The sequence below is a fragment of the Ichthyophthirius multifiliis genome (assembly GCF_000220395.1).
Source record: "Ichthyophthirius multifiliis unplaced genomic scaffold scaff_1120509250879, whole genome shotgun sequence".
Classification (NCBI taxonomy): domain Eukaryota; phylum Ciliophora; class Oligohymenophorea; order Hymenostomatida; genus Ichthyophthirius; species Ichthyophthirius multifiliis.
The window spans coordinates 46622-57680 of NW_004086411.1; the positions used below are offsets into that span (position 1 = coordinate 46622).

Sequence of the window (11059 nt, forward strand, 5' to 3'; positions counted from 1 at the left end):
ATTGTAATCATTTTGAAAATTGGAATATTAGCTTTATTATATACATATATATAATTTTTATAGTTATTTAAGATAATTAAGAGCTTATCTTTTATTTAATATTAGTAATAAATTAGATAGTTTTATTAGTATTATATTAAGTTATTTATTAATATATATTTTCATTTATAATTAAAATTAACATTCATTTTTAAAAATTAGGCACTATTTTTTTTCAAAATGTAATCAATACCATAATTATAATTTTTTTTCTTTTTTAAAATTGTGAAAAATAAAATATAATATTAATTTTATATTATTATAAGATAAATTATTGTTTTTATAAAAAAATTAGTTAATATATTTATTTATTTTCTTTTAGATATATTTTTAATAATATATACTTATATATATATATATATATATATATATATATATATATATATATATTTATATATATATATATAATGTTTTTTATCAATTATTGTTATTTTTTTCATATATTATATAATTATTTGAATTTATTTTTGTTTAATATTATTTATAAATAGTAAGTTTTGTTAATTATGTAATTTATATTTAAAATAAAATTAGATCAAATTTAATAAAAAATTGTTATAATATAATTGAAATAAATTAAAAGAAATTCATAAAATTGATTTTTCTAAGAATATTTAATAATTTTAATCTTTGTAATTTTAAAAAGTATATAATTAAAATCATATATATTGTTTTTATTATTAGCGAAATAATAATAAAATATTTAATATATAAAAATTTAATTATTATAATTCTAAATATTTTTTCAATAAAATTAAAAAATATAATAACAAATATAAAAATAAAAAATATAGCCAATATTAAATATAAATAATACATATATATATATATATATATATATATATATATATATATATATATTTATTTTAATTCTAAATAATTTCCATTGAAAAAAAAAGAAACTAAAATTTATAAATATACATTTAAAAAAAAAAAAAAATGTCTTATTAAACAATCGCAAACATTTTAAAAGGAACATTTTAAGCATAATCTACAGCCGAACAAAAATAAAATGAATAACTTTTACATGAACATTTATAAAAAGACCCTGATTTTTTATAGAATCTATTAATAATATGTTCTTCTACTGAAATCTAAAGTCCAATAAAAGAAAGTGCATGTTTATATATAAATACTTATTTACGTATATTTTTGCATGACAAAAAGACTAAAAAAGAATAAAAAATATCATGGTGTGAATTATTTATGAATTCCTTAAAAGAGCCTGGAATTGAATTAAAAAATAAGCTTAAATTAAGTTATAGTTTAAGTTAAGTATTAAGTAGTAGTAGTAAAAATAATAAATTGTAGACCGAAGTTTTTATAAAAATACTTTAGTGGATTTAAATTAAAGATAATTAATTTATTATAGCTTCTTTATTATCTTTATAAGCTTTAGTTTAAAACGTATTAGAACTAGATTAATAATATAAAATTTTCGAAACCGTATGCATATAGTTCTGTTAAATTCCTCTCTTTTATTTCAACCCACTCTAATCAATTAATAATTTTTCTTAAAACATTAAAAAAGATGTTGTTGAATGGTAAAAAATAAAAATGAAAATATCTATAATTATATATATATATATATATATATATATATATATATATATATATATATATATATTTATAATTTATTATAATCTATTTAGTCTTAATATAATAAATTTATGGGCATAAACATTAAGAAAAATAATAAATATATTTAATGAAAAAGTAACAATATAATATAAAATGCATTTTTGGAAAATTCTATAAAATAAAGACATAATTGAAATAATATAAAAAAGCTTAAACTTAAAAATTCTTTTTTAAAACAATTAATAATAATAATTAACAATAATATCATAAACATAAATATAAGAAATTGACGAATCTCTAAACGAGTTTAAATTTACAATTTTAAATATTTTCCATATTTTTCTAAATTTCATATTCGAAAACAAACAAAAACTCCAAAAAGATAACAATATAACACTAATAGACTATTTTTTTCCATAAATACTAACTTAAATAACATATTCACTTAAAAATTCTCAAAAAGAAGACAAGAACGAACATTAAATATAAATATCTTGCCTTAACTTCCTTACTTTAGTTGGAAAAGAGCCCGAATACACTAATTTCTTCGAATAAAATTTAGAAGGAATTTTTTCGGAAATAATTTTCCCTTTTTTAGTATCTACAAGAAAAGAATACGAACTATTGACTGAAAATCCTGAAGATTTTATCCTTTTATAGGAAGATTGTTGTAATAAATAGACTGGAGATTCCCCTAAAACTGCCGCCTGTAAATTAATTGAAACTTTTTTGGATTATTATGACTCTTCGACCTATAAAATAGGCTTTTTTTCCCTAAAAAAAGCATCAGATTCTATCTAAAATAACGATATAAATTCGCTCGAAACCAGTATTTTGATTATAGCCTAAATTTCATATAAAATGTAAGAAAGAGAAGACTTAATTTTACTTCTAGAAGATTTTTTAAAATAAAATCTCTATTTTTTCCAAAAAACAGATTCCTTAATTACCAAGTGTAGGTTCGTATGTTTTAATATCTCTTTATTATGATAAAATATTTTACAAAAAAGACGACCTTACAGCCTTTTATACATGCTTATATACAATTTTCGAATTCCTAAAAGGCGAAAAAAGCCTACAATTAGCCTCCATAGAAGCCCTAGATAGTATGTACTTCGATTAATAGCATTCCTAAAGGCTTATTTAGACAATAGATAGGGCTGTGGAGGTACTTACAGGCTTATTGGTGGTATTTAAAGATGTTAACAATAGATTTTTTGACCTCTTATACTCTATAAGTATTAAATTTGCTTCTCATATTAAGTTCAATTAGGCTCTAGTGGGTAAAATAGTAGGTTCTATATGTTAAAGAATGTGTATAGAATACGATAATGTTAAAAATATGAAAGATTAGAACTCTACTTTATGTATAAATAAAGTAAAAATTATTTAAAAATTAAATAAAAATTATTTTCTAATTAAAGGGTATGAGTATTATAAAAGGAATATGTGAAAATGATAATTATATGCCTAATTATTTAAATTTAATAGAATAATAACTACTTATACTATATAAATATATGGAAAATAACCCAAACGAAGACTTAGAGGAAGACTTAGTATAAATAATGTTATGTACAGTCCAAAAATCTTAAAAAATAACAAATTTATGTATATATTTATTACCTTTATTTCCTTCTTTTTTCAATAAAAAGGCTAATATTTTCCAAAACCTATTCTATCCATTAAACTCTATACTTGTTTTCGGCGAATAATATATATAATAAAACAGTTAGATATTAAAAAATATAATCGAAATGTGCTTAAAGACTTTATTTTTGGAAGAAAATGAAGACCAATTATAAAATGTGGACTAAGGGGTACTTTTACTTTAATAAATATTATAGATTTATAAATTAGAAAGTATAGATTTAGAGTTTATTTTTGAGAAAATTATATAGAAAATCAATATGGAAAATTTACATTTTTTAATAAAAATTAGGCTTTTTGGATGTCTTTTGATTGGTTTTGCGAAAAGTTTTTTTTTCATGTAGGAATTTTTGGGAAGGAAATTCGGGCTTTTAAATTTTAACGAGTTTATATTGTAAGTGTAATTAAGTAGTTTTTATGATAGGAAAATCTATATTATTTGCCTAACTGAAATTTTCGGATTGTATTTTTCATAATTTGCACCTTAATTAAAAAATGGCTTTTTAGATATTTTCAAGAAAATAGTCTTGTGGGTTAAAACTTAAGAAAGTGAAGAAATTAAACTACTTTAGGAAAAAAAAAATCGAATAAATGCCCATAAAAATTCAGAAAATGACAGTGATTATGAAGATTATGATGATGATTATTCAAGTGAAAATGAAAACAATTTCTTAGATGAAACTTAGTAAGATTTTGAAAGATTTAAAGAAAATCAATTAGGTGGAGTTGATAATGAATTAATTGATGATAGGACTTTATTAGATTTATTCTAATATAAGTTTAAATAAGTGGACGAGTTTAAATTTTTTAATAGTTAAGTGGAGAACCTTAAAAATCAAATGGGAGTAGCAGAATTTAATGCATTTATTAAATCATTTTAACCTTAAGTTTAATAAATTTTGTAACATCTTTTATGTATTTAAAGAGTTTAATGTGAGGTTGGATAGAAAAAAGAAGGAGATGAGAAATCTGAGTAAATTTAAATGCCGAGAAAGATTGTTAAAGTAAAAAGAAAAAAATAAGAATTATAATAATAAAAATTGTTAAAATAATAAAATTGATATATTTATTATTTATTTATTTATTTAAAATACTTATATATATATATATATATTTTTTTTTTTCAATTTTTTATTTACTTTAATATATTTATTATTAAAAAAAAAATTAAACTAATAAGAGTTGATATGAATTATAAAAAAATTAAATTAAATATATATTATTTTACTTAATTCAAAAGTAAAATTATATAAAAATATATAATATATTTATATATATTTATATATATTTATATTTATTTTATATATTTATATATTTATATTTTTTATTATATATATATCATTATTTTTTTTATTTTTATATATTTATTTTAAAATTTTATTTATTATATTCAATTTTATATAATTTTATTTTATTTTGTTATATATATTATAATTTTTAATATTTTTATTATAATTATTCTTTTCTTTATAAAATTTATATATTTTTTTTAGTTTTTATAAAAAATATTTTTACAAGAGTTATTTTGTATAATAAATATTTAAATTTATATAATATTTAATATTTAAATTTATTTAAAATTTAGATAGAAAATACATTTCTATTATCTTTTTAATTTTTTTTTTTTTTTTTAATTTAGACTTATAATTTTTCTTTTAACCATTTAGCATCTAATATCTATAGTTTATTTATAGATTGTTTAATATATAATTTTTTTTATAATCTAAAATTCTTTTGTTTTATTTATTATTATACTTAAGTCTTTTGTACTTTTTGTTTCATTTAGTTAACTATTAAATCTTAGTATTAATTTTTTTTTGAGTTTGAGTTAATTTTTCCATTAATTAGTAGCCAGCGTTTTTTAATTCTTTTAAAAGAAAAAAATGTAATAGTTAGTTACTAAAGTTTCACATTTCTTTTTAATTGGAATTAATATAGATAAACCTATTAAAAAATTAATGTATCTTTTAGTTATAATTTATTTATTTTACTTTTCTCACTATATTATACTTTTTCTTAAAGTACGAAACATATATTTCAACTACAACTAAACCCAATTTTGTCTTTAAATATATTTATTATATTTTTTAAATATTATAATCTAAAAAACTAATTAGTTTTGTAAATTTTTTTAATTATTCAATACTAATTTTAAATTCTCAAAGAAATTTGTTTTAGGGAAGAAATTAATAAATTTAGTATTTTTCAGAGTTAAAACATAAAGAATTAAGGGATTTATTTTTTTAAGATAAATTTTCGTTTTTTAGTTTTTATAAAAGGTAAAATATAATTTATATCTTTTTACATAATTTGCACTTAGCATGTATTAAAAATCAAGTAAAAAGCATAAAAAAATAAATTCGTAATTACCGTTAGAATAATTATGTTCTATTATAACTTTTCAAACATCATTTAAATTCTAATCTTCAATTTCTTTAAAATATCACAATATCTAGTATTATTGAAAGAAATTTTTATTATGAATTTTCTTTTCTTCTTTATATTTTTAGTGCTTAGAAAAAAATTTTACTTTAAAATATAACCTTAGAGTTATATAAAAACATTTTTTAATAATTTATAAGCTATTTACTTTTTTTTATGAAATGATGTTTACTTTTTTTTTAGAAATTTATTACTAAAATAAACTTTACATAAATAGAGCATATTTAATTTTTTTAATAGAAAATATATCGGAATAATAAATAAAAAAATAGGTTTAAAAAAATTATAAGACAAATGAATATTTCTTATAATTAATATATGTATATATAAATATATGATATAGTAATAGCTTAAATAATGATTATTATAATATATTTATAAATAAAAAAAAAAATATTTTTTAAAAAAAATATATATTATTTAAAAAAAAAAAAAAAATATAAATTAAATTAATAAATGAAAAAAATAAATAACATATATATATATAAATATGTATATATATATATAAATATAAATAAATATATATATATATATTTATATTTATATATATATATTTATTTTATTCATTCTATTTATTTTTAAACAAATATTTTAATTTCCTTTTATATTATATATATTTATTTATATTTTTTTTTTTTTATATAAATTTTAATAAAAATATAATTTATGCAGAATAAAAAAATACCTTTTTTTAAAGATATAGCATAAAAACTTAATTTCTTTTGAAATTTTTCTTGATTGTTTCATTTTTTTCATTTATTTTATTGATAATATAATTAGTAAAAAATAAAATTTTTAAAAATATACTTTTTTTATAAAATAAAAAAACTAAAAAAACAAAGTCAATATAAAATAATATTGTTGTAAATTCAAAATAATCATCATAATAATACTTAAATGAATTAATTTTAAAAGATATATAAAATAACGTATAATAATAAGCAAATTCGTATTCAAGTTTTTTATTTAATTATTCGTAATTAGTGTCTTAAACACACACATTTTTCGATTTATTAACAAATGGTAATATATTATTTTATTGTTTTAAAAATAAATAAAAAGAAAATAGAAGTAATAAAATAATATTTCCAACAAGAGAATTAAATTCTCCAGACTAATATATATAGTTAGACAATTCAGACTCTTTTTTTGAAATATAAGATTTTAGTACAGTAGGATTTTATACATTTCCTTCTTTAAAAAAAAATTTGGGAATATCAAATTAAGACTTTGTTAATGTTTGTTTAAAAATGAAAGACTTTTAATTGATTTTACCAAATTTAATAAATGAAAAATAAAAAGATAAAATTAAAAGAATAACAATAACTTATTAAAATGGTATTTTTTTTGCAATATAATATTATCCAGGATAAAATATGATAAATTAATTTGATCCTCAAGAAGATATATAATAAAAAAATTGTATTTTATATATATATATTTAATATTCATATATTTATGTATATATTTCTTAATAAAAATCTAGATTATTTTTTCTAATAAGCTAAATAGCTTTAAAATAATAATATTTTTATTTATGGACCATATTTAGATGTTAAAGATGAATCTAATAATTTATTATTATCTATATCGAAATTTAAATAGATATCTGATAATTCGTTAGTGAGTTTTTTTTTTTATATAAATATGAATATTTGTTTTTTTTATATATATATAACTTTATTTAAATAATAATAACTCTCTATATAAAAAAGTAAGTTAAATTGAAATTCATATAGATGCTTTAAAAGATGTTTTTGTAATAGATTCTTTTAATGAATATGTTATTATAAATAAAGAAGGTAAGTTTCTATTTGCTCCTGAATATTGGAATATAGAAAACAATTTTACAAAAATATATTAATTGGAAGATATAAGTGGATTTAATATATATAGTTTTGGTTAGTTTTTAAATGATTAATAATTAATTAGTGTGAAAAAATATAATAATGAATAATAAATTGTTGAGTATTATGTTTATCCTTACTTTTTATAAAATAATTTCGATCCATCTAATATAAAGACATATATAAATTAAAATGTATATTTATATATTGATAATAAATCATAAATATATGATTTAATTTTTATAAAAAAGTAATAGAGTTAAGATTATAGTTACCTGATAATTTTTTATGGTGAAAAAGAAAAACTTTAATAATTTTAATATGAATTTCATTTGAGATTATAAAAATGTTAAAATGTACTAATAGTAATATGTATATTTACTATTATTCTTTTCGCAGAAGCAATAATAATTTAAGTTTATAAATATTCGTAAACTTATTCCCATCCAATAAAAGGTATATAATAATAAAATATATATATATATATATATATATATATTAATTTCTTACTATATTTTTTATATATTTTAATTATTTATTTTAGAATTAATTGAAATTTCAAAATAAATTAATTATAATACATTAAATGATAAAAAAATAATTGAAAAAATACAAACTTAATATGAATAAGTATTACACAAGTATAAAGATCAGTCTCCTCTTGTTTTTCTAATTAAATCATTTTTGAGAATTACTTAAAATATTTGTAGTAAAAACATTAATGAAAATTAAAGAAGCAAATAAAGACATATTGATTATCCTTTAAATTAGGAATTTTTTTAAAAAGATAAAGAAGATTCATTTTTGAATTGGAAAAATTTAATGAACTAAATAGAAGATGAACCGAAATTTACCTAAAAAAAAAATTGATTTTATTTTTTATATTAAAAAAAATATATTTTTCTTAAAAAAAATAAAATAAATATTAATAGATATGTTTGCTATATATATATAACATTTTTTTTTTAAAAATAAAATATAAATTAAAAATAATGAAATTTCTTTAATCAGATAAAAATATTTAATTTAATTAAGAAAACTATAACCCAGGACCTGGTTTTTATTTAGGAAATGACATAAAATATTCTCAAATATTAAAATATGCAAATAACTATTATGGAGGTTCAGAATAAGCTTAAACCTTTACTTAAGACATAAGATTTAAAAAATATTCCTATGAATAACATAAAAATCCTGGTCCTGGAAAATACACACTCTCTACATGTTTTGATTATAACAAAAAGTTTTAAAAAGAGTAAAATATTGTAAAACAAAAACAAATAATTTAACCTTTATTTAAAGTAAATGCAGTTCCTTCAATTCCAAGTAATCATTTCTAACCCGGATATTAAGAATTAGGTAACGGAATGTTAATTTAAATAAAAAATATTAATAAAACGGAAAGCTAATCAACTGTAGGACCTGGTACATATGACACAAACTATGAAATGACAAAAAAAAAAACAAATACAGCATTTATAAAGGAAAAATTTAATAAAGAAAATCACACAAAAAAATAATTTGAACCTAATAATCCTGAAAAAGCACTACAAAATGTCAGTTTAAAGCATTTATATGTATAATAAAAATTCAGTCCATTAAAGAAAGAGGAAAAATACGATCTTGTATATAGAAAAATAGAAGATTATTAAAAACCTGTTGTAACAAGCAGAAAAGCTTATAATGTAGAATTAGACATTAATATATAAAAAATAAAAAAGGAAAAAAATGAAAAAGATGTTGTTCCACCTCCTGGATATTATTATGATGAGAAAAAATTATCGACTTTTAAATATAGGATGATTCCGGAAAAACTATAGTGTTTTGATATAAATGAAAAAAGATTTTTTGACTTTCATAAACCAACAACTAAAGAAATAGGGCCTGGGTAGTATAATTTAGAAAATAAAAATTACAATTAGACAGGTTTTACATTTTGTAAAGTATAAAAAACATTTTTCGGGGAAGGAAAAATATAAAATAAAAACAATTAATGCGATAATGATTTTATAAGTGAAGAAAAAGATAGAAGAAAATTTAATTAATATTAATAATAATAAAAAAGTATGTATCCGGCAGTTTTTGGGAGTGGGTCTAGGAGGTTTATGAATAAAAATATATATGAAGATTAAAGTTAAGTAGATTTTTATTAAAAAATTATACATCATTTAAAATTAAAAAATAAAAAATGAAAAAATAAATAGGTAAAAATATATATAAATATATATATATATATATATATATATATATATATATATATATATATAAATACATATTTTTATTTTCAAAAATTTATTTTATACTTATTTTTTTTTTTTTTTTTAACATTATAGTGTATATAACTTAATAAATTGAAGAATAATAAAATCATTAAGAACTATGTATAATTAATAACAAGAAAAAAAAAAAAAAAACTACTATTCATTAATAATAACATTCTGTAGAAAAAAAAAGAAAAAAAAAAAGTTTTTCTCCTTTTGGATCGTAAGTAGGAAGGTTTAAGGAAACTCCTCATCAAGATATTGGTCCTGGAAGCTATAATCATATATTTTAGCTAAAAAAGCCTTACAATCATTCAATTAATGTTTTAGATAAAGTACCTAGAAATTTTACACTATTAACATCTAAATCTGTTCCTAAATGTATTGGACCTGGTAAATATGATTATGATATAAATCTTTTTAAGAAAAAATAAACATAATATATACGCTTCTGATTTTATTTTTTTAAATAATTAGAATTAATTATATATATTTTTATATAATTTATTAAAATATATATTTAATAAATTATATTTAAATAATTTTATATATATTTTATTGTTTTTTTTTTTTTTTTCTTTATCATATAAAAAAAATGAATTATATATTTATATAAATATAATTATACTTAAAATTATAATTAAAATATATAATTTACTTTAATATAAATTAAATAAAATTTAAAAATATTTATTTATACTCTATTTTTAATTGAATAAAACATAGAAAATTATAATTATGATATTTATTAAACTGAATACTTGATATATATAGATTTTCTTTATTATTTTTGTTTAAATAAATTATAAAAATATATTAAAGATGATAACGAAATAAAATAAAATATGTTTTAATTAATAATACTAAAAAAAAAAAAAAAAAAAAAAAAAATTATATTTAAATAAAAAAAAATGAAATAAATACCTCCTTATATATATTATTACAAAGACCAAATAGGAAAAGGTTCATATGGTAGTGTATATAAAGGGCAAAATTAATATACAAAACAAACTGTGGCCATAAAAGTAGTAAGCAAGAGTATACTAAGATCAAACGAATAATAATTATAAAAAGCATTAGAAAATGAGATAAAACTTTAATAAACGATACAATGTGAAAATGTTGTTCGAATGGTAGATGTAAAAATAGGACATCATAATTATTATTTAATAATGGATTATTGCAACGGAGGAGAATTATCAGAAATAATATAAAAGAAAAAAAACTTAAAGGAAAATG

General features: G+C 16.7%; 3 protein-coding genes across 3 annotated transcripts, besides 27 other annotated features; all 3 read left to right on the forward strand. All coding sequences in view use genetic code 6, as the record gives it.

Annotated features, from left to right (window-relative positions):
• The first annotated feature begins 375 nt into the window (after window positions 1–375).
• Window positions 376–446: a microsatellite.
• Window positions 447–728: 282 nt separating this feature from the next.
• Window positions 729–762: a microsatellite.
• An 81-nt stretch (window positions 763–843) lies between these two features.
• Window positions 844–900: a microsatellite.
• Window positions 901–1570: 670 nt separating this feature from the next.
• On the forward strand, window positions 1571–3073 carry IMG5_106400 (hypothetical protein; the record flags this gene model as incomplete). Its single annotated transcript, XM_004035026.1, has 4 exons — window positions 1571–1583; window positions 2084–2329; window positions 2631–2987; window positions 3045–3073. 4 exons carry the CDS (start codon window positions 1571–1573, stop codon window positions 3071–3073), a joined length of 645 nt encoding a protein of 214 aa, XP_004035074.1.
• Window positions 1614–1671: a microsatellite.
• Window positions 2984–3031: a microsatellite.
• Window positions 3000–3033: a microsatellite.
• A 2-nt stretch (window positions 3074–3075) lies between the features above and the next one.
• On the forward strand, window positions 3076–3582 carry IMG5_106410 (hypothetical protein; the record flags this gene model as incomplete). The annotated part of the gene is made up of 1 exon (XM_004035027.1): window positions 3076–3582. The coding sequence occupies one exon, from the start codon at window positions 3076–3078 to the stop codon at window positions 3580–3582; it is 507 nt and encodes a 168-aa protein (XP_004035075.1).
• Window positions 3583–4525: 943 nt separating this feature from the next.
• Window positions 4526–4609: a microsatellite.
• Window positions 4526–4641: a microsatellite.
• Window positions 4533–4638: a microsatellite.
• Window positions 4536–4660: a microsatellite.
• Window positions 4625–4684: a microsatellite.
• A 121-nt stretch (window positions 4685–4805) lies between these two features.
• Window positions 4806–4854: a microsatellite.
• A 1241-nt stretch (window positions 4855–6095) lies between these two features.
• Window positions 6096–6146: a microsatellite.
• A 31-nt stretch (window positions 6147–6177) lies between these two features.
• Window positions 6178–6266: a microsatellite.
• Window positions 6187–6266: a microsatellite.
• An 872-nt stretch (window positions 6267–7138) lies between these two features.
• Window positions 7139–7180: a microsatellite.
• An 850-nt stretch (window positions 7181–8030) lies between these two features.
• Window positions 8031–8058: a microsatellite.
• A 493-nt stretch (window positions 8059–8551) lies between these two features.
• On the forward strand, window positions 8552–9387 carry IMG5_106420 (hypothetical protein; the record flags this gene model as incomplete). Its single annotated transcript, XM_004035028.1, has 2 exons — window positions 8552–8824; window positions 9358–9387. 2 exons carry the CDS (start codon window positions 8552–8554, stop codon window positions 9385–9387), a joined length of 303 nt encoding a protein of 100 aa, XP_004035076.1.
• Window positions 9388–9729: 342 nt separating this feature from the next.
• Window positions 9730–9760: a microsatellite.
• Window positions 9761–9764: 4 nt separating this feature from the next.
• Window positions 9765–9835: a microsatellite.
• Window positions 9768–9835: a microsatellite.
• Window positions 9770–9826: a microsatellite.
• Window positions 9836–10284: 449 nt separating the features above from the next.
• Window positions 10285–10364: a microsatellite.
• Window positions 10306–10361: a microsatellite.
• Window positions 10308–10376: a microsatellite.
• Window positions 10317–10358: a microsatellite.
• Window positions 10377–10440: 64 nt separating the features above from the next.
• Window positions 10441–10475: a microsatellite.
• A 210-nt stretch (window positions 10476–10685) lies between these two features.
• Window positions 10686–10711: a microsatellite.
• Window positions 10712–11059: the final 348 nt, after the last annotated feature.